Source organism: Elgaria multicarinata, chromosome 11 (genome assembly GCF_023053635.1).
Source record: "Elgaria multicarinata webbii isolate HBS135686 ecotype San Diego chromosome 11, rElgMul1.1.pri, whole genome shotgun sequence".
In the NCBI taxonomy this organism is placed as follows: Eukaryota; Metazoa; Chordata; class Lepidosauria; order Squamata; family Anguidae; genus Elgaria; species Elgaria multicarinata.
This window is the reverse complement of record NC_086181.1, coordinates 35,206,756-35,229,860: the sequence shown is the minus strand read 5'-3', so window position 1 is coordinate 35,229,860 and position 23,105 is coordinate 35,206,756. Positions and strand designations below refer to the sequence as shown.

The 23,105-nt window shown below is 50.0% G+C and overlaps 1 protein-coding gene across 2 annotated transcripts; it reads right to left on the bottom strand.

Moving 5' to 3' along the window:
* Positions 1-362: 362 nt before the first annotated feature.
* MAPK7 (mitogen-activated protein kinase 7) lies at positions 363-18,756 on the bottom strand. 2 transcript variants are annotated; one of them, XM_063138426.1, is made up of 7 exons: positions 18,674-18,756; positions 16,621-16,853; positions 12,319-12,484; positions 9,231-10,360; positions 5,503-6,458; positions 4,328-4,455; positions 363-2,191 (listed from the first exon to the last, which is right to left on the bottom strand). In XM_063138426.1, the coding sequence occupies exons 2-7, from the start codon at positions 16,838-16,840 to the stop codon at positions 2,038-2,040; spliced, it is 2,754 nt and encodes a 917-aa protein (XP_062994496.1). In that variant the 5' UTR covers positions 16,841-16,853; positions 18,674-18,756; the 3' UTR covers positions 363-2,037. The 2 variants fall into 2 exon arrangements, with proteins under 2 accessions (XP_062994496.1, XP_062994497.1); XM_063138427.1 differs by lacking the exon at positions 18,674-18,756 and having other exon boundaries at positions 12,319-12,476; positions 16,621-16,693.
* Between the last annotated feature and the right edge of the window lie 4,349 nt (positions 18,757-23,105).

Here is a 23,105-nt window from a genome sequence, read left to right as displayed (position 1 = left end):
CAGAGGAAACATTGGGGCCTGCTCCAGTTGGACTCCCCTCCTTCGGGAGCAGGACAATCCCATCAGCCCTTTTCCCAGTCTACTTAATTTCTCTCTCTCTTTACCTCTTCCCTCCTGAACTCCTTTTCCTTGTGTGTCATGTCTTTATTAGACTGTAAGCCTAAGGGCAGGGACTGTCTTTTTTGCTAACTAAGTGTAAGCCGCTCCGAGAGCCTTTTTTTGGCTGCAGAGCAGGGTATAAATATGATAAATAAATAAAATAAATAAATAAATAAATTTTAGAAGGGATCATCCACCCAAATCAGAAACCACACTAGCAATACAGGAAGACACAAGCCAAGCGGTAGGCCGTTCTGGGTTTTTTAAATATATAAAGCAACATTTTAATAGAAAGTTTAATGCTCAAATCATCCTAAGACGTCACCACCACTTTGGGAGAAAATACACACCACGTACTCCCAACACGTACAGACAGCAGCATTCAGAGCTTCAAATAGGCTGTGGCGTACGAAATCAAAAACACATCCAAGAATCCATTTTAAATCTGACCTCTGGACCTTCAGAGGTGGGTTTCATATTTCCACTTCGCTCCCTTAGCACCAGAAGCCTCCAGATCTGTACAAGGTTCAACCCCCTCCCCACTCCCCCATAAAGGAATGAAACTGGGAAGAAACACTTGACAACTAGAGCCCAAAGCTTGTTCGTTTTAATAAGGACTTTTGTTGTTCTTACTCTTGATGCAACAGGAATAGCCAACACGCACCCCCCAAGAAATTTTAAGAGTTAATTCAGGTCAACAGGTGCCAGTTCTGTCCCTCTACATCTCTGGGGCCTGAACAGTTTCATTATGAGCGGGGAGCGGAGGTTACCTCTGCTATGCAAAATTCACAGTTCCACAGAGATGCTTGCCCTCCCCTGCCCGCTCCCCCCAAAAGAAAAACCCAAGACTATAGAATTCTCTTCTCTCTCTAGACAGGGGTGTAAAAAAAAGAAAAAAGAGGGTAACATCCCCTGAATCTCAAGAGATGTAAACAAGGCCTCAGGGGCAGCTGCAGGCGAGGTCTTGCAAAGGCACTCCCGGACGTTTGGGGTGCCCCTATAACCTTACATTTTCAGCCACGCTAACAGCTACTCGGATGTTACGCCCGATTGGGGGTTGGGGAAAGAGGGGCATGGCTATTTGGGCGCCCGTAAAGGGCTGGACTGGGATCGCGGGAAGGACAAATTTGACACACGGGCCTGAGGTTTTTGCACCCTTGAGTTAAAGGAGCTCAGGAAAAGCCGCTACCTGAGAACGTGGGAGCTGCAGTTGGTCAGGATATAAGCATTCCTGGTCTAGATGGACCAATGGTCTAATTCAATACAAGGCTTCTATCCCTCACAGGGCGACCCTTTCACACAATCCAGTTCTTTCCTGAGGGTCATGCTTTAACAGCAAAGATTGCTATAGCAGGGGGCTGCATGTGGTACTTTTCTGTTTCTCGGTGTTTCTACTGTTTATCAGTAGACCCGGAGGACATGTTTGTACCACCGCTCACCCCACCCCACCCTCTAACAGCTTTCAGTATTCCAAGCGTGGAAGCGGTATCCGTATTTCAGGCCGTGAGGTAAAGGAAAAACAGTGAGGGGTCAGGAAGGAGTTTGTGTGACGCCGGTTTCCAAGGCGACAGCCGTGGTAGCACACAAACACACCCTTCTTAGTGTCGTTACCAAGGCCTCGACTTGGAAGAGCTTTCATTCTCAGTTCCCACAATGCACCCACATGGGAAGACAGGAGTGCACCAGCGCCACCTCAGAGCTTTCTGAGAAAGGCCTCAGGCCCAAACACCAGGCCAATCCAACTTTTGCTTAAAAGAAAACAGGCACTGTGGTGAGGTTCCCAGCCATAGTAGTCCGGAAAGGCAAATAAACCTGTCATTACCACCACAAGTGGGCTCAGCCTCTGGGGTGTTCACGTTTGTTTGTTTTTGTAGGCAACCCCAAAAAGAAAAATTTAAAAAGGAGGAAGACGGAGATGGCGGATGGTATCCCAGCTGTTCATGCGTCCTGCAGGTCCGGAATGTCAGAGAGGATCATGGGAGAGCCCAGCTGCAGTTCTTGCTGGAGAGACTCCATGTCGGCTGGGTTCATGCGGTGGACTTCCAGCCAGTCAGCGAGAAGGGAGGCCGAGAGCGGAGCAGAGTCCCCTTGGCTAATCCAGTAAAAGAAGAGACAGGAGAGAGAGAGAAAAGTGAGGTCAGAGGAACAGGACAAGACAAAGCAACTAACCAAAATATGGACTCTCACATGGTCCTGTGGGAAGGGGGTGGGCAGTGTGCTAAATGAAGTGTCACCCTATGCAGAGAGTAGCATTCTTTAGAATTCATGAAGCACAGCCTTTTTTTAATGTATTTTGTTTAAAATTACTTTTTGGCGACCTTTAAAGGTAAAGCTCCTTTGGGCCTTGAAGAGCTGCCATAAGGGACCGAAGGAGGAGACTGGAATACAATTCTGAGGAGCTTTGTTTGAAGTCATCAAGAAAATGAGAGACTGAGGTAACTAGAGAGAGGGGGAAGAATCATGACCATCCAGAGAAAGCAGTAGCCACATCTGGCCATCACGCTAAAACCATAGTTTAGCTTGATGAGAGAGACTTGGGCTCTCACCCTCCCTCACTCCTCCTCCAGTGTGGCTGTGAGGAGGTCAGTTGCATTTGAATCCGATTAACTACAGTTTAGCGTTACGTCGAAAGGCTAAACTGTGGCTAATCCTAACTACGTTTTGCTAAAACAAGCCAGTTTCAACAACACAACAGACTGAGGTTAATCAAAAAGTGGAAATGGATTTTTCTGAACTTCTCCTCATGGTTGCATCCGAGGGGGAAGGTAAGAACGTGTGAGCCTGAGATTCACCTAGGATAGTTCCCCTCATGCTCAACTATGGTTTAGCGCAACGTCTGAACTGAGCCAACAGAGGGTAGAGCACAGCTGCCCTCATGTAGTGTCATCCAACAACAACTCAACAGCCAACAGAGGCCAAGGCCTAGCTGTATACTAACCCAGGATTGCGTAACCAAAGACAGGTCTAAGAAACTAGCCATCCATTTAATTACTGCAATCCATCCTCTCCTATTTAGACATAACTTGTAGATTTGTGCAAGTTCTTTCTCTTGTTTCCTCCCCTCCCCCAACCCAACCCAACCCATCCCATCAAATAAATCCTATTTTTGGTTTCTCCACTCTAGCCTTTTGAACTTCAATTCCCATCAGCCCCAAACACAATGTCCAATAGACAGGAATACAGAGAGCAGTGAACTGGGAAATTTCCCCATGCAAATTAAGTTCATTTGCGTAGTCTCATTTGTATCAGAAAAATCATTACAAAATAATTTCATTTAGCATGTTTGCTAAATACAAGTAAAATAAACAAGAAAGCTAAAAAAAGTATCCCATGTTAAACTTTTGTCCCAATAAACCACAGGAATTTGACCTGAAATGGGAAGGGGGGAGGATTAAAGCTAATTTATTGTGTTTTAAATGTTACCTTATGTAGACATTTTTATTGGAATACTTGTCCTTAAAAAAAAAATTACAACAGCAGATACTTCTAGGGTGACCATATGAGAAGGAGGACAGGGCTCCTGTATCTTTAACTGTTGTATTGAAAAGGGAATTTCAGCAGGTGTCATTTGTATATATTAGAACCTGGTGAAATTTCCTCTTCATCACAACAGTTAGAGCTGCAGGTGCCCTGCCCTCTTTTAAATCTGGTCACTCTAGTATAGCTCCTGCAGAACACATGTCTTAATTGGAGCAGACCCACTGAAATGAATGGGAGTTAAGCTAGCCGTGACTAACCTAAGTGGGTCTATTTTTAAGTAGGACTTGGGTGGATTTTACTCATAGAGTAATGAGCCGGAAGCAGAGTTCTCTCTCCAATTCTTGGAGGGGAGGGGAGCTAGATCCAGCTGCCACCGTATCACAGCACATAAGCTAGTGTTGCCTGTCTGTAGCCAGCAAGAAAGAGCAAAGCCACTTGGTAAGTCTGCACCAATGAAGTTTCATTCCAGAGTTCACAGAATGCAGGCAACATTGGCATGGTTTAGATTAAACAAAGAGTTACTCTTTCATTTTAGAATTCCACTGCTGTGGTCTTTCCCCTTTAGCTTGCAGCTGTCTGGTCCAAGTCCGCCTTCTCCCTCAGTGATATCAGAGCAAGTAAGCCAATAGCAGCCAGAAGAGCCGTGACCTCACCCTCTGGTCCCACCATGCCATCAGCTGCCCTTTGCAGACAAGCAAGACCCAAGTAAATCACCCTGGTCCACTCATAAGGCCCAGACACCTCTTACCTTTCTCTGTTCTCCCCCACCATGTCGAAAGACTGATTCAGAAATTCTTCCAGGTCAAACCCAACCCCATAGCCGGCGCCGCTGCCTTTCGGGGTGCCAGAGAAGACAGGGGGCAGGAGGTCTTCCACCTGGAAGGAAGAAAAAGTGAACGCGTCGCATGCACAACTATTGCGCTCCATCAGAGACCAGCCTAAGGCGAGGGGCTCCCGGGAGAGATGTGCCTGCTCTCCACTGCAAAGCGAGAGAAATACTTGAAAGGTTGTCACACAGCGGAGGGCCAGGATCTCTTCTTGATCCTCCCAGAGTGCAGCACACAGAATAACGGGCTCAAGTTACAGGAAGCCAGATTCTGGCTGGACATCAGGAAAAACATCCTGACTGTTAGAGCAGTGCGACAATGGAGCAAATTGCCTAGGGAGGTTGTGGGGTCTCCCACCCTAGAGGCATTCAAGAGGTAGCTGGACAGCCACGTGTCAGGGGGTGCTTTAAGGTGGATTCCTGCACTGAGCAGAGGGTCGGACTCAATGGCCTTATAGGCCCCTTCCAGCTCAATTATTCTACGATCTTGTGACATGGAGGCCCATGCCAGGTAAGCAGCATCATGGACAATATGCATCCCGTTCCTCCAAGCTAGATGTAGGTCAGTTTTCCCCAAGCTGCTGCCCTCCAGACGTTTTTTGGACTTCAGTTCCTATCAGCCCCAGGCAGCATGGCCAATGGCCAGGAATGCTGGGAGTTGTGGTCCAAAACATCTGGAAGGTCACCACGTTGGGGAAGGCTGAAAGGGCCGTCACAGCATTGACATTTGACCACTTCAAATGGCGGAAGGGGGGGGGGGTGGACCTGGCCCCAATCCAGAGAAATTAAGTTACACATAAGTCTGATTATAATCCAGACTCAGTGGTTGAGCGTGGGTTGTTGAAGAACCGTGAGTTAGTGTTGTCTGAACCCAGGACATTTCCGCAATGTGGCTTGTTTATTATTTTATCTACATCCAGAATGGAAGGGGAGAGAGCAGACACTCCAGGGAGGGAATTGTACTGCAGGGGCACCTGGATTTGATAGGAGTCATTTCTGTGGGTGACCCCCGATTCCCAGGGTCACCTAAGGGGTGGCCCCAGCTCTAACAGATCTTCCCTGGACCCATGAAGAGCCATTTGCGGGCAATACATTACCTGAGATTTAGACAGCTGCTGCGTCACCACGTTGATATCCGGAGGCTCCAAAGGCAGCCCCGAGGCCATCTGGTGCGGCACAGGGGCCCTGGCATCCTCTCCAACCAAACCCTGTGGTGGGGGCTCAGATTTGCCCATCTCAGCCAAGAAGAGGGGCTGCTCCACCCCTGCACGGCCCCCGAAATCCACAGCTTGTTCCGGCAGTGGGCCTCTAGGGGGCACCATCTCCGGCTGAGTCACCGGCAGCTGCCCTGCCACGGCCCAGCTCTCCGCCTGGGGGACGCCACCCCAGGCGTTCAGGGCCGTCACGCTGTACGGAGCTTGGAAGATCTGGCCCGGGGCAAACTTGACACTCAGGAGGCACTCCGGTTTGGAGGGGGCGGCTTTGGGGCACGCTGGGGGTGGGGGGGCAGTGGCAGCAACCAGGAATGGAGCGGTCTGCGCCGGGAAGAAATGAACCACGTTGGCACTGGTGCCCTGGACCGGGCCTAGCTCCGCACCCACCGGAACCAAAGTGAGCTTGGGTCCAATGCCAGGCCCCCGCTTGTCTGAGAAGGCGAGGAAGTCGGCAGGCGCGGGCCGGTTGCCGGAAGGGGCGGGCGGGGCGGGCGGGACGTGGCCGGCAGGGGGCGCCTGAGGTGGCAAATGGTTAGCGGACGGGGCCTGAGGCAAGATGTGGCTGGCAGCGGTCACCTGTGGCGGGCCCGGCGTTCCATTCTGGGTTGGCTTGTTCTGGGTCCGGTCGACCATCTTGGCCCACCTTTCCAGAAGGTTCCGGTCGTTCTCTGTCAGCATATCCTTACGCTCCCTCTCTTTCTCCTTCTTCTGCTTCTCGCGCTCCTTGGCCCGCTCCTGCCGGCGTTTGCGCTTCTCCTCCCGTTCCCGCTGGCGTTCTTTCGCTGTCACCGGTCTCCGCGACGCTGTCTCGAGCGTCTCCGGGATGGACGAAGGGGGATCTGCGGAACAAAGAGGAGTGCTTAACAAGACGGGGCTGTGGGGTGAAGAAATACCCACTTTCTCACACCATTATTATCATTACCCCCCAACTTTTTTCCTCCAAGGAACCCAAGGCGGTGTACAGAATCCATTTTATCTCACAACAACCCTGTGAGGTAGTTGTGAGATAAAATGGAGATAAAGCTGAGAGTCGCTTTATCTCCAACGTCACCCAGTGAGCTCCCACGGCCAAGTGGGTCACAGAATCATAGAATAGCAGAGTTGGAAGGGGCCTACAAGGCCATCGAGTCCAACCCCCTGCTCAAACACCCATCAAACACCCATGGGAACGGAATTCTTATTGTATTGACACAGAAAATGGATTCTAGAAAGTGAGAGTTACAAAGTGCAATGGTGCCCCCTGGTGCTGCTCTCAAGCTACTACAGTCAGCTTTGGCAAGGACAGTTATCCGAAGAGATGTAAGAGATAGAATCATAGAATCATAGAATAGCAGAGTTGGAAGGGGCCTACAAGGCCATCGAGTCCAACCCCCTGCTCAATGCAGGAATCCACCCTAAAGCATCCCTGATAGATGGCTGTCCAGCTGCCTCTTGAATGACTCTAGTGTGGGAAAGCCCACCACCTCCCTAGGTAACTGGTTCCATTGTCGTACTGTTCTAACAGTCAGGAAGTTTTTCCTGATGTCCAGCTGGAATCTGGCTTCCTTTAACTTGAGCCCGTTATTCCGTGTCCTGCACTCTGGGAGGATTGAGAAGAGATCCTGGCCCTCCTCTGTGTGACAACCTTTCAAGTATTGGAAGAGTGCTATCATGTCTCCCCTCAATCTTCTCTTCTCCAGGCTAAACATGCCCAGTTCTTTCAGTCTCTCTTCATAGGGCTTTGTTTCCAGACCCCTGATCATCCTGGTTGCCCTCCTCTGAACACGCTCCAGCTTGTCCTAGAACCCAGCTCCCCCAAGTCCCATTCCAACACTCTAACCAGTATACCACACTGCTCTTACTGTTCCCCTGTGCATTTACCCATATCTCTTCTGTGGCCATCAAACACCCATTCAGTTTCACCCACATATCCATGCCTTTCCATTCAGACACCAGATCTACCTCCTGCCCATGCCTACCCACACCACACACACACAAACCATCTAGTTTTAAACTGACAGACCATTTGGGCAGTGGGAGAAAGCAATGGTTGCCTGTGCTCTAAAGGGTGTACGAGAGACCGCCTGCTCCCTCTCTCCAGCTGCCCGTGTTTGGGGTTGTCCGCTGAGGCCCAGTGGCGACATCACAGACCTTTTCACTCAGCCCGTCACATAAACCCTTCTCAGGCCAAGCGCCACCACTTGAAAAACTGAGGGTGGGTTAAATCAAACCTTTCCCCTCGCTATGAGGGAAACAGGTTTAATATAGGATCTCTCTGTATATACTGTGGGTATACTCTGGTGTGGGTGTTTAATAACTGTAAGGCAGATAAATAATACCAAGCTGACACGTGATATTTGGTAGCTAACAAAATAATAATACGTTTATAATAATAAGGCCCAGATCTAGGGACACCACCATCACCACCCCACACTTCTGAGGTTAGTAGGCAACTCAGGTTAGTCACTTTTTTTTAATGGTGGTGCGATTTCTGGAATACAACCTCCCTACAATCCCACCACAGACACAAAATCATTCACGTGGCAGCAACCAAAAGAAAGAAGTTAAAATTGGCGCCATTTTAAAGCAGCCCTAAAATCTACAGAACAGAGGGCCGGTAACATGGTGTCTGGGAGGACGAATATGCCTCTGTCTTGGCACCCGCCTAGACGCCCTGGCCTTCCTACTCCTTAAACCAATTAACTCATGTCCCTACCGGCAGCTGGGATTGTGGAGAAATAGATTTCTGTCAGTGCTGAAAACTGCGGGTTCAAAGGAGTTGTTTAATGTGTTGAGGCTCAGCCCCCACCTCCGCCTTGCACTCAAGTCTTCTGGGTAGGTGGCTTGTCTTTTGCCACACCTCCCGTGGCAGCCATTTTGTGCAGGTGCCCGAGACATTTTCTCAAATTGCCTAATGCACCAAAAGCTGGCCTAGCCCTGCTACAGACACGTGACGGACAGTGTGTTTTCTGTGCTCCTTGAATGCTCAGTCTTCAAACGGGATTTCAGTTGAGAAGCGGAACCTGCAGTGTGGAACGCTCATTCCCTGCGGCCCACTTTTCCATCCTTTTCCCTAAGCGTCCGGTAGCCACTGACCATTCTCAGTCTTCACTGGGCTCCTCAAAGGTCTTTAGAAAAGAAGGGGGGGAAGCACACTGAAAGAAATAAACGGAAACCCACCAGGCTCTTCGCACCACTTCCTTGCATCAAACCCTTTCATTTCATTTATTACATTTCTATACCGCCCAATGGCCAAAGCCTTAAAAGATTAAAAACCTTAAAATTACAGCATTATGCAAAATATAAAAACGGTTTCGCTACAAACATATGAACAGAGCAGACACACATACGCATATCCAAACAATATCCCACGACCTGAATATAATGCTATCATACGCTGCCAAACGCCTGGGAGTAGAGGAAGGTCTTAACTTGGTGATGAAAATATAACCCTGTTGGTGCCGGGTAGGCCTCACTGAGAAGTTCATTCCATAATTGGGGGGCCACCACTGAGAAGGCCCTCTTCCCCTGTTGCCACCATCCAAGCCCAACTCTTTGGAGGCACCAGGATGAGGAGCATATTACAGGTACGGATAGGTTCACTACGTAGCGTCCGGGTAGGTTCACCTTACCTTTGTTCTTATTCCGGAGAGATTTTAAGAGGGCGGCCTTGGTGTCATCCGAGATGGCCCCCTCCCGCTTGGGCGGGGCGGCCGGAGCCTCCACCTCCGCCTTCACCTCAGGCTGCACGACAGCCGCAGCAACCAGGAGAGGAGAGGTGAGGTCGATGGTCTCCATCAGCGGGTAGGGCGCGGGAGACGCCATGGCGTAATCACCGTCGGCGGCCCGAGGCGACCCAGCGCTGGGCATGTCAACATCGTAGCAGTAGTGCAGCAGCGCCCGTCCGGAGGCGTCATCCCCGCAGCCCCCGATCACAGCCCGCCTCAGAGCCGGCTTGAAGCTGATCTGCCGCCGGATGCCTTCCCGGCGCTCGTGGAAATCGTTGATCTCGGCCACGATGGCCTCCTTGATCTGCTCCTTCGTCAGCACCTGCTTGTCGAAGTCGAAATCGAAAGCCGGGACGCAGTCAGGCTCGTCGTCGGGGTCATGGTACTTGGCCAGGAAAGGGTAGTTCAAGGCCTCCCCCACCGAGATGCGCTCACGGGGGTCGAAGCGCAGCATCTTGGAGAGCAGCGCCAAGGCTTTCCGGTCGGCGTCCTGGTAGAGGCTCTCCCAGGGCACCGGCTGGCGCGAGGGCAGGCTCTGGACGTAGGCCCGCACCCGGTCGGCCCCAATGGAGTGGACCACTTTGGCCGGAGGAGTGCCCAGGACGGTGATGATGAGCTGCAGCTGGTGGATGTAGTTCTTCCCCGGGAAGAGCTGCTTGCGGCCCAGCATCTCGGCAAAGATGCACCCCACCGACCACATGTCGATGGCCTGGGTGTACTCGTGCAGGGAGAGCATCAGCTCCGGGGCCCGGTACCAGCGGGTGGCCACGTACTCCGTCATGAAGTACTTGTACTCGTCGGGCTTGGTGCAGAGGCCCCGGGCCATGCCGAAGTCGCCGATCTTCAGCTCGCAGTTCTCGTTGATCAGCAGGTTGCTGGGCTTGAGGTCCCGGTGGATGACGTTGGCCGAGTGGATGTACTTCAGGCCCCGGAGGAGCTGGTAGAGGAAGTAGCGGACGTGCTCCAAGGTGAGGGGCTGGGAGGAGTGGATGATCTGGTGCAGGTCACTCTCCATCAGGTCCAACACGACGTACCTGCCAGGGGAACGAGGCGGTTTAGTCAGTCGGAGAGAGGCGCTGGATGCTCGCTGGGGGACCTCGGGCCAATCCACACTATTTCCTTTATGTGTAATGTAATGTCATGTCATATTTTTATATCACGACTCTTGTATCTGGCTAAAACCCATGCTGGGTTGCCTTAATAAAATTTGATTTGACATGGGGACCAGTGCGCATGGACTCACACTCTGCTGGCCTACCTCACAGGGTTGTTAATAACGTACTCTGGTTCTCTTAAGCCTATGATTCCCATTCCTCTTTCCCTTTGTTAATAAACTTATCAACTGCCTCAAAGATTGGGAGCCAATCTACAGGTCGTACTGAAGGTGCTTGCATGCGCCTCCAGTGCGGCCCAAAAACGATTATGTAGATTCTGCCTGGAAGAGGCGGCTGGGGAATCCGGCCGCGTCCTTGCCGCCGCCGCCGCCCACCTCCCTGCCGGTCTCCTGCTGCCAGCGAAAGAGCCACCCGGGTCGGAGAGCTTCTTCCGCTCTCCGCCCCGCCTTCTTCTGCCAAGTGGCTCTTTCGCCAGCAGCAGGAAGCCGGCGGGGAGGTGGGCAGCGGTGGCGGCGGCAAGGACGCGGCCAGATTCCCCAGCCGCCTCTTCCTCCGCCTCTTCCAGGCAGGATCTACATAATTGTTTTCGGGCTGCACTGCAGGCGCACGCAAGCGCCTTCAGTACAACGTGTAGATTTGCTCTGGCTCAGTTCAGACAACATGCTAGTCAACGCAGTGTGAAATCTCCACTCACCATTATTATTTATTATTATTATTATTATTATTATTATTATTATTATTTATATAGTGCCATCAAGTTTTCATGGTGCTGTACAGAACAAAATAAAACACAATACAAAACACCCCGCCATATGGCTTACATTCTAAAATCACAGTTACAAACAAACAGGGAGGGGAAAGGCCAACCAGCATGGGGGACAATAAAATAATAAAAACTAGTATCGTCACACTACGGATTATAAGCTTTTGAGAAAAGAAATGTTTTCAAATAAGATTTAACAACTGTGATCGACGTCGCGGTTCGCAGATGCGCTGGAAGAGAATTCCACTCCACCGTTATGTGACTGTGGGCTACCGTGGAGTTGAGTAAAAGCCATCACGATGTTTGATTGACAACTCCTTCGCCCTCTCTCATCCCCTGGTCTGCCCAATGGTATCCCATCAGCCATTGCTGCAATAAAAAAACCAATCCCAGCGGCTCTCCTAGAGTGGCACTCACTCCTTTCGCCGCTCTTGCCAGGGAACTCTGTAGCCAGTGAGAAAAGTCCACTCAACGCAACAGGAAACTCCACGGAGCCCTCCACACAACATGCTACACAATGGTTGTGCAGGAACACCCACCCACCTTCTGCACAATGTGGATATTCAGCGTGGAGTGTGTGTGTTTTTTTAAAAAAAACTCCAACATGGAGTGGAGTTTTCCCGCTAGACAACACATTTCTTAATGGTGGTGTGAAAACTCCACCCTGGAGTACTAAAACCAATGTTGAGAAATGTGTTGTCTGAACTGAGCCACTGCGTCTGCTTCCTCCCAAGTAAGTCTTGGAACTAAATCTAGAGCCTTCTGCTTGGTTATTGCTACTGTTTAAAGTTTCAGGCCTGGGGCTTTGAAGAGGCTGTCTGTCTGGGCTATTATTTCATACGCCCTAGGAGAGTCTTGTAAGGTCCGAGAGTCCCCTGGCTCAGGCTGAGGTGGATGTAAAGGCTGGCGGCAGCCTACTTTGCAGGGTTGTTGTCCAGTCCCAGCAGCCTTTTTTCCCTGCCTACACTGCTGGGAGCTGCAGAGACCCCCTCCCTCCCTTGACTGTGGGCAACGCAGGGGGATATGACTTCATACCAGGTCCCAAACCGCAGGGCACTTGTATCAAGAAAAGGGGTTCCTCCTTTTCTTAGGGGGCGCGAGAAGCAGCACTCACACAGATTTGAACTCGGCATAAGGCACAGAGGGCTTCAAGATGTCCTTGATGGCAATGATGTTGTCATGCTTGAAATGTTTCAGGATCTTCAGCTCGCGCAGCGTGCGCTTGGCGTTCATCACCACGTCAAAGGCATTCGGGATTTTCTTGATCGCCACCTGCTGGCCTGGCAAGGGGGGAAAAAACCAAAACCAGAGGAAATAAGTTTGAAGCGTGACTCGGGGAAGTGTGTATTTCTGGTCTCCTCCTCCGTGATATACATTTGCTTCCCGACCTCCCCAGCCCAACCCAGTCCGTGAGGTCTCGCCTTCACCCGTGCCACCCACAGGCAACTTGGCAAGACTATCCATGCCAGTAGCGCTCAGGACCTACTTCAATCCCCCCTGAGCTGATGACGCGTGTGAGGGTTTAGGCCTACTGCTGCTGCTCCTGTCCACAGCTCCACAGGCCAGCGACCCAGCCCTCAGGTTCCCATTCCACTGCCACCATTAACTGCTCCCTCCTCAGTCACTCTTCCACACCAGTTCTTTGAAATTAATTGGAATTTATTAATATAATTATTTGTGTGTACATAAGCTTAATGGTTTCCTCAGCTGCAATGCGTTTGGTTACAAGGCTTCTCCTCGTATTGGTTTCTGTCAGTTCTTTCTTAAAAGGTTTCTCTATAGAATTCTACTATCTATATTCTCAAACACAATAACCCACACCAATCCTTTCTATCCCGTATCTGCCTCTCACTCTATTCACCTAATCATTATTATTATTATTATTATTTATTGCATTTTTATACCGCCCAACAGCCGAAGCTCTCTGGGCGGTTCACAAAAACTAAAACCACTCAAAGTGGTTTGTGAACCGCCCAGAGAGCTTCGGCTATTGGGCGGTATAAAAATGTAATAAATAAATAAATAAAGTATAAAACAAACAGTATAAAAACATGATATAAAATACACATTAAAAACTGATTAAAAACATACCATAAATGATTAAAGCATCTTTAAAACATCCTTGAAACATCCTAAAATTTCACTGGATAGGCCTGCCGGAATAGATCAGTTTTTATTGCTTTTTTAAATTCTAAAAGATCCACATGCTACTGTCATAGATCTCTTTTCTCCTCGCTTTATCCTATTAGTAGTAGTAGTAGTAGTATCCCACCTTTTGGCTGAGCCTGGCCCAAAGGCTCCCCTGCAAGAGGTTAGATTAGATGGTTTCCAGATTCCCTTCTGATTCAGCTTCATGCCCTATTAAGGTCTCAGAGCTAGCAGCCAGTGTGGTATAGCGGATCGAGTGCCAGGCTAGGTCTGGGGAAACCCAAGTTCAAATCCCTATTTGGTCCTCAAGCTCACTGGGTGACCTTCGCCCAGTCACTCAGCCTGACCTACCTCACAGAGTTGCTGTGAGAATAAAAGGGGAGAGAACTATATATGCTGCCTTAAACAGAACAAACAAATAAATTGAAACCAGGGGCTCATCTACACCAAGCAGGGTATTCCACTATGAAAGCGGTATATAAAAGGCAGGAGCCACACTACTGCTTTATAGTGGTATTGAAGTGCACTGCAGGATCTACACTCCTGCTTTATAGTGGTACTAAAGTTCACTGACCACTGTTGGGGCCCATTGACACATACCATTTACCCCTTTCATAGTGATTCACACATCCCCCCACCCTCTCTCCCCCTCCCAATCCTCCCACTGGTATCCCATCAGCCATTGCGAGTTCTGCCAGGTGAACGAGAGTGGCAGCTGCCTCTCTGGTCGCTCTTGGCAGGGGATCCTGTAGTCGTCAAAAATAACCAACTGTGTGCAAGACGAAATAGTCAACGGTTTTATACCTGCTAGTAAACTTAACAGGTAATATCGATATTCAAGCTGTGGTATGGTGATAAGCAGGATGTGAAAGAAATTGGCTTTCTCATGGTTTACAGTTCCACCATGCACCATTCACAGCTTGGATTCTTAGGGCTCTCTACACCAAGCAGGATATTCCACTATGAAAGCAGTGTGAAAGTGGTATATAAAAGACAGGAGCCAGACTACTGCTTTACAGCAGTATTGAAGTGCACTAGCAACGGTTGGGGACCCTGACACATTCCATAAACCGCTTTCATACCACTTTCATAGTTATATCCTGCTTGGTGTAGATGATGTGTCAGGGGCCCCAACAATTGTAAGTGCACTTCAGTACTGCTATAAAGCAGTAGTGTGGCTCCTGCCTTTTATATACTGCTTTCATACTGGAATATTCCGCTTGGCATAGATTGAGTCCCAGGTCTTCTTGCTTCACATCCAATACCATGAGCCAATTTAAACGTGATGAGAGCAGCCATTTTGCTTTAATTCACATCTCTTGTTCACATATGAAGCAGGAGGAGGCGGAAGTCTCTTTACATCCAAAGTATCTTTACCTCCCTGAACGCTGTTATTAAAGAAACGCACACAAGGCATTGGGGCGGCCGCTCAAAACAGAGTCCTTAGGACTGTAATTGCAAGCTGCAGTTCATGCCTACAATTTTTTCCTGGAAGGAGCTGCTTCCTTACATCTCATTTGCTATTTAAAAATATTTGTAATTCTCTTAATAGATGAATAACGCATGAATGGTGGCCTCGTTTCTTGTTCACATCTATTTTGGTCCCTTTGTTCACTACGCCACCACGTCTATATCGGGGTAGACAAGCTGGTGCCCTCCAGATATTATGGACTACAATGCCCATAAGCTCCAACCACCAGCATAGCCAATGGCCAGGGATGATGGGAGTTGCAGTCAAAAGCATCTGGAAGACACCCAGCGGCCGGCCTCTGCACCATATCCAAGCATCAATCGTGAATACGGAGCAAAACACAACATCCTGAGATTCTTCTGACAACTGAAGGCAAGGATGTTCTAGAAAACAAGGGTTAGGGCAGGTACATATGGGAGGAGGCGTTCCTTCAGATAACCTGGCCCCAAGCCGTTTAGGGCTTTAAATGTTAATACTAGCACTTTGAATTGGGCCCGGACCTGGACTGGCAGCCAATGAAGCTGGAAAAGGACTGGCGTAATGTGGTCTCGTCGGCCGGTCCCTGTTAGTAAGCGTGCTGCCCTGTTTTGTACCAGTTGAAGTTTCCGGACCGTTTTCAAAGGCAGCCCCACGTATAAAGCATTGCAGTAATCCAAACGAGAGGTTATCAGAGCATGGATAACTGTAGCTAGGCTATCTCTGTCCAGATAAGGGCGCAGCTGGTATATCAACCTAAGCTGATAAAAGGTGCTCTTTGCCACTGAGTTCACCTGTGCCTCAAGTGACAGTTCTGGATCCAAGAGCACCCCCAAACTATGGACCCGATCCTTCAGGAGGAGTGCAACCCCGTCCAGGACAGGACAAACATCACCTCGCTGGACAGATGAACCACCCGCTAACAGTACCTCCGTCTTGTCTGGATTGAGTCTCAATTTGTTAGCCCTCATCCAGTCCATTATCGTGCCCAGGCCCTGGTTCAGAACAGCCACTGCCTCACCTGGGTTTGATGAAAAGGAAAGGTAGAGCTGGGTATCATCTGCATATGGATGACACCTCAGTCCACATCTCCAGATAACCTCCCCCAGCAGCTTCATGTATATGTTAAACAGCACAGAGGATAAGATAGAGCCCTGTGGAACCCCATGGCTTAGGAGCCATGGCACAGAGCAATAATCCCCCAGCACCACCTTCTGGAATCGGCCATCCAAGTAGGAGCGGAACCACTGCAACGCAGTACCTCCAACTCCCAGCTCAGACAACCTATCCAGAAGAATACCATGGTCGATGGTATCGAAGGCCACTGAGAGGTCCAGGAGAACCAACAGGGTCACACTCCCCCTGTCTCTCTCCCAGCAGAGGTCATCCCACAGGGCGGCCAAGGCAGTTTCCATTCCAAAACCAGGCTTGAAACCCGATTGAAATGGATCTAGATAATCCGTTTCATTCAAGAGTGCCTGGAGTTGTCCTGCAACCACCCGCTCAAGCACCTTGCCCAGGAAGGTTATATTTATATTGCTTCTTTTCCCTTCTTGCAAGAAACCCAAGGCAGCTCACACAGTCGTCATCCTCCTTTCCATTTAACCTCACAACAACCCAGTAAGGTAGGTTAGGCTGAGAGTCCGTGACTGGCCCATAGTCACCCAGTGAGCTCCCATGGCTGCGTAGGGATTAGAACATGGATCCCGTGAGTCCCAGTCCATCACTCTAACTGCTACATCCCACTGGCTATCTTGTATGGCTGGAGGCCAAATGCAGGAGACCTCTACTCCCGCCCATCATGGCTGCATCCTCACTCACCTGTGTCCTTGCGGAGCGCTGAGCTCACCACCCCATAAGCTCCAGTACCGATCGTCTCAATGACTTCATATTCGTCCCCCACCTCGAAGGTGACGTCGAAGGAGCGAGCCTTCAAAATGGCTAGATTCTTGGCGGCCACGTTGGCTTGGTGAGAGGACTCCTGCTTGGCTTGGCCTTGAGCTGCTTCCTCACCTTCGTCTTCTATCGGGGGCTCTGCCATGGCCAGTAGATTTCTACCGCAACATACCGACATAAAAAGACAAACGCAAATCAGTAAAGCCAGCCTCCTGCTACACAAGCCTACCTGCCCTCACAGGTCACTATCAAACGCCCTGCTTCATGCCCTCCCGCCCCCATGAAATGTGGCAGACGATCACACAAAGCAAGGCCTCGGCAGTGGTGGCACCCAGGTTTCAGAATACTCTCCCGTAGGAATCCAGTTCAGCTTCCTCGTTGCTTGCCTTCTGATGCACAGGGAAATTATTGCTTTTTCAGAGAGTATTTGGGCCCAGTAATAACTGAACATGCCTTGTCCACACATAGATCTCTGGTGTGCGTTTGCGTGTGTGTTGCAATTTGCCGTTCTATTTTTTTCTGAAACGATTTTAATCTGTTGCAGGGGGGTTGTTGTAACAGTTTTATTCTGGGTTTAATTTTCCCCATTTCAGAGTCCTCGATGGACAGAGAAAAGTGGGATATATTTCAAATAAATAAGAAATCATTGACTGGTGCTAAGATTTTAAGAAACAGATGTATAATCAGCTTTATTTTAATTAAGCAACTGTGTTTCCTCCTCTTCCTCCTCCCCACACCAATTAATAAAGCTGTCAACTATGCCAATTATACTATAACATACCAATAACAGAAGTAAGGGGCAAGTGATTAGCAGAAAAGGGATTAGGATACGGGAAGGATAAAAAAGGTGCTACCACTGATGGGACTGTGCCTTATTGCGGAAAACCTAGAGCCCATGTAAGACACACACACACGCCCAACGGGATAAGCATCCTTGGAAAGGAAAGGAACCTCTCATGCAAGCACTTGAGTCATTGCTGACTCCTAGAGGGACGCCTGGTTTCGCTGACGTTTTCTTGGCAGACTTTGTAGCGGGGTGGTTTGCCATTGCCTTCCCCAGTCGCAGTTACCTTTCCCCCAGCTAGCTGGGTACTCATTTTACCGACCTCGGAAGGATGGAAGGCTGAGTCGACCTGAGTCAGCTGCCTGAGAACCAGCTTCCGCTGGGATCGAACTCAGGCCATGGGGAGAGTGCACAAAACAAAGAGAGAGATACACTGTGCATGTCATCGCCTGGGATGCTTAAAAAAAAAGGCTACAGTATATATCAAGGGAGAGTGGGAAGAAACAGCTCTTCCTCAACCCGTAAGGATGGGGCAGGAAAGGCAAAATGGACAGTGGCACCTACTCCACTTCGTAAAGTCCTGAGATAAGGAAAACAGAAGGGGGGCATAAAAGAGCCCTGCCAGTTCTGAAATGGGCAAGCAAGAGGAATATTATAGGATGGATAGGGCAAGACTGCCCAACCCACATCAAGTGGTAGTAGTCAAGAATGGAGAGCACGGAAAAGGAAATCTTATCCCACCCATGCACCCCCATCCAAAAGTGGGAAAGAGAGAGGAGAGGGCATGGCCGTTTCCCCCCCTCCTCCTCATCACGGTCAGAAGATGGGGAACAGGCTGCTCTGCATTTGGAAGCAGGGGAGAGAAGGGGCCACTGACCAAGCAAATGGGGGATATTATGGGATAGAAAGGGAGGGGCTGCCTCCACAGGGTGGAGGGAGGGGAAGCATGAGAGATCGAGTGGGGGCAGAGATGGATTTTGAGTGTTGTCGCCAGGGGTGACAGAGCAAAGACGGAGCATATCAGATAGAAGTCTTCTGGGGAAAGGGGGGGGAGAGATGAGGATGGAGAAAAAGGGGGTGTCCATCATGGGGTTGGGGGGGCTATATTATGGGATGGAAGCAGCTGTATTGTAAAGGAAGGAGGGATTGCCACCCTCCCCCGCTGTGCTCTTTTTCCTTAATGGGGCTTCTCACCTGCAGGACTGGCGGGAGGAGGCACCGGAATCCTCGGGTGGACTGGGGCGGTTCCCTCTCTGGTCCGCTGCTCCCTTGCCAGCCCTGCTCTAGCCTCGGTCTCCTCCCCAGAGTGCCCGGATGTTACGGCTTCCAAGCCCCCTCGGCCAATCAGGACGCGGGTGGGCGTGGCCACCGCGGTGGAGTCGCACCGGGGCAGCGCAGCCGCCGGTACCTTGCCTTTATTTATTTATTTATTTTAATTACGATGTCCCGCCTCGCTCCCCTCGAGGAGCCAATCGGAGAGCGCGGAGGAAGGAAAGTGAACCAATGAGAGAAGGGGGAATAACGAAGGGAGGGGCTGAGAAAGAATCCCTGTTGCACCTTAAAAACATGGCAGAAAGGCTACACAGGGCTCTACAGCCTGCAGATACAGTGAGAGCGGGGGGGGGACGGACCTCCATCTGTTGAAATTCCGCCTATCCTTGCAGGTGTTAAAGGCACCGGAGCCCTTCCAGGAACTTTGAATTAGGCGGAGTGGGGGAAATCTGGTGCAGAATCCTGTGACACTCCAAAGCTGGCTGCATTGCTCCACCGACTTAATAAACTGCCCCCGCCGAAAGCAGATATCAAGTGTTACCCTTTTGGATCAACAGGACAGCGCTGCAAGCAAGTCGATGAAGTGTATGGAGGCTGACTTATTCAGACCTTTAAGCCTCGAAATAACAATTTTGGCTAGTAAAGAACAAAGTTGGAGACCCCTGCATCCACTGTTGCAATTGAGCTAGTACAGCCCACCCCCCCTTGCACCCTCGACATGTTAGACTACAGCTCCCATGATCCATGCTGCCTGGGGATCATGAGAGTTGTATCCCAACATATTAGAGGCATAGGCTCTAATATGTATTTTAACTCTGTATTTTAATGTTATATCAATTTTGCTGTGTGGTTTTTATTCTGGTTGTGCTTTTTATATTGTATTTTGTATTTGTGCTTTTAACCTGTTGGTTGTCTTACTATGGTTTTAATTTTTGTGAACCGTCCAGAGAGTTTCGGGTATTGGGCGGTATAGAAATGTAATAAATAAATAAATAGGCTTGGGGGCAGGGGAACTGAGCTAGTGAGATAGAGCTGCTAGAATGGTGGACTGAGACAGGGTTGACAGCTGGCATTGAATCCCCACTCAGCCACAAAATCAGCTTACCAGGAGTCCTCTGGCCAGTCACGCCCACCCTGGCCTACCTTATAGGGCCGTTGTGGGGATAAAAGAGAGTAACCATGTATGGTATCTGCCTTTCCTCTTGACGAAGGGCAAGATAACTGTGTTAATAACGATAGTGTTGCCTGGCACCCCAGCTGATAAGTGGGAGAGATCTGTGAAGGGAGTAGCATCTGTGCAAAAAGACTCAGCAGCCAGCCACGACAATCACGCACATATCCCTCCAGCTCAGGCTGCAGTCACGAAACACACTTCCAACTAGGGATTTAGCCCATTCCATACGCAGGGATACTTAAAGCAACAAAATTATGTTTTCTTTACTTCAAAACACCTGTTGTCCCAACCCATAAAAGTCAGAGCCAACTTCTACTGGGGCGGGAGAATTCTTTTGCAACCTTTCAAGTGGCACAGGGCTCTTCATCAGGCAGGCTGGATTGTGCGGCACTCTGTGTAACATTCTCCCTCAGCTGATCCACTGAAAGATATTACCCTTACCTATTATGTAGGTTTTACTCCTTATGAGTCATACAGCAGCTGTCAATCCTAGTTGCTTCCATCTCGTTTATCTGGGGCATCTCGCTCAAGTGCTGGCACTCTACTGCCGCTAAGGCTCAGTGTAGGGAATGCCCCCCCCCCCCCGCGCCATTTGGAACTGCAAGCGGTGTCAGATGTGCTGTCAGGGACCACACTTAACTACAGGCCACCCTTCCCCAACGTGGTACCCTCCAGATGTGTTCGACTGCAACCCTCATGATCCCCAGCCACTAATCATACTGGTTGGAGGATGCTAGGGGTTGTAGTCCATTCAATAAGCTACTTGGTCTGACCTCCTCTGGCCACGTGGCATCATCTTAAACTCCACCCTCCAAATCAACCCATGCAATGCACAGCACAAATGCCCACCATTATAATGTCCATAAATAGAGAAGAACAGCCATGCTGGATCAGACCAAAGCGCCATCCCATCCAGCACTCTGCTCACAGTGGCCAACCAGCTGTCAACCAGGAACCCACAAGCAGGACATGAGTGCAACAACACCCTCCCGCCCATGTTCCCCAGCAACTGGTGTACATTTTTTATTTATTTATTTATTTATCATACTTATACCCCGCTCCTCAGCCAAAAAAGGCTCTCAGAGCGGCTTACACTTAGGAAAAAAGACAGTCCCTGCCCTCAGGCTTACAATCTAATAAAGACATGACACACACGGAAAAGGAGTCAAGGAGGGAGGGAGGAGAGAGAAAGAAAGAGAGAGAGAGAGAGAGAGTCCAGCAGGAGCAGGCCCCGATGTTACTTCTGCCTGCTCCTGTCCCCTCGGTCCTTCTTCTTCCCCACAGGGCCAAGATGGCAGTTTGCCCTGTGGGGGGGGGGGGGAGAGTCCAGCAGGAGCAGGCCCCGATGTTACTTCTGCCTGCTCCTGTCCCCTCGGTCCTTCTTCTTCCCCACAGGGCCAAGATGGCAGTTTGCCCTGTCGGGGAGGGGGAAGAGTCCAGCAGGAGCAGGCCCCGATGTTACTTCTCCCTGCTCCTGTCCCCTCGGTCCTTCTTCTTCCCCACAGGGCCAAGATGGCAGTTTGCCCTGTGGGGGGGGGAAGAGTCCAGCAGGAGCAGGCCCCGATGTTACTTCTCCCTGCTCCTGTCCCCTCGGTCCTTCTTCTTCCCCACAGGGCCAAGATGGCAGTTTGCCCTGGGGGGGGGGTAGAGTCCAGCAGGAGCAGGCCCCGATGTTACTTCTGCCTGCTCCTGTCCCCTCGGTCCTTCTTCTTCCCCACAGGGCCAAGATGGCAGTTATTTTATATGGGCTTACTGCCTCTGATACTGGAGGTTGCACTTAGCCATCAGGAGTAGCAGCCCTTGATAGCCTTCTCCTCCAGGAATTGATCCAACCCCCTTTTAAAACCATCCAAACTGGTAGCCATCACCACGTCTTGTGGTAGCGAATTCCATAGTTTATGCGCTGTGTGAAGAAGTCCTTCCTTTTATCTGTCCAGAATCTCCCACCGATCAGCTTCATAGGAAGACCCCGAGTTCTAGTATTATGGGAGAGGGAGAAAAATGCCTTCCCGTCCACATTCTGCACACCATGCATAACGTGGTACACCTCAAGACAGAGACCGGGGGGGGGGCCTTTCAGAGGAAATACTTTACACATTATATCAGCAAGTGAACTAAGCCACATGTTCTCAGGGGAAGACCAGGCGCGGGGGATTGGGGGCACTTGGCTAGCGCTAACTAATAAATCTGGGTGAAAAATCTTTCCTGACTTCTAATATGTTACAATCGCAGCTCAGTCCCTAAGAACACAAACAAAAAAACCCATGAAGTTATCCCCAAGTGGGCACAACTCCCAAACAGCTCACTTGCTTCTAGAAGGCCCTAGGTTGGGGAAGTGAGGGGAAAAAATGACCTTGCGGTGCTAAAGGAATGTCATGTCAAGTATAGCAGTTACAAGTAGAGGTAGGCAACCTCTACTTGTAAGTGCTCTAGATGTTTTGGACTACAACTCCAAAACTCTAGATGTTTTGGACTACAACTCCAGCAACTCCTAATCATTAGGGTTGGGGCTTCCGGGAGTTGCACTCGAAAACATCTGGAGGACTCTAGGTGGGCCGGATTTGTGGTGCGGGGCCTGAGTGTCAACCCTCCTACTTTAGGCTCACAAGAGCTATTCCTTCCTTCGTTCCTCATAATGAACCTGTTCAGATGACAGGCTAAGCCACTGTGGTTCTGCATTTTGAGCTAAACCTTATGGTTTGGCGTGTCGTGTGAACCATTCCGAACCATGGTACAATGGAGCGTGTTCAGAGGAGGGCAACCAGGATGATCAGGGGTCTGGAAACAAAGCCCTAAGAGGAGAGACTGAAAGAACTGGGCATGTTTAGCCTGGAGAAGAGAAGATTGAGAGGAGACATGATAGCACTCTTCAAATACTTGGAAGGTTGTCACACAGAGGAGGGCCAGGATCTCTTCTCAATCCTCCCAGAGTGCAGGACATGGAATAACGGGCTTAAGTTACAGGAAGCCAGATTCCGGCTGGACATCAGGAAAAACGTCCTGACTGTTAGAGCAATGGAACAATGGAACCAGTTACCTAGGGAGGTTGTGGGCTCTCCCACACTAGAGGCATTCAAGAGGCAGCTGGACTACCATCTGTCAGGTAGGCTTTAAGGTGGATTCCTGCACTGAACAGGGGGTTAGACTCGATGGCCTTTTAGGCCCTTCCAACTCTACTAT

Bases quoted from the DNA above. Each gene is read 5' to 3' on its own strand.
- MAPK7 (XM_063138426.1), bottom strand. From the start codon at position 16,840: ATGGCAGAGCCCCCGATAGAAGACGAAGGTGAGGAAGCAGCTCAAGGC. The intron at 12,485-16,620 runs GTGAGTGAGGAT...CCCCCTTGCCAG, and splicing joins AGCGCTCCGCAAGGACACAG to GCCAGCAGGTGGCGATCAAG. The intron at 10,361-12,318 runs GTGAGTGCTGCT...TTCCCCTGGCAG, and splicing joins TATGCCGAGTTCAAATCTGT to GTACGTCGTGTTGGACCTGA.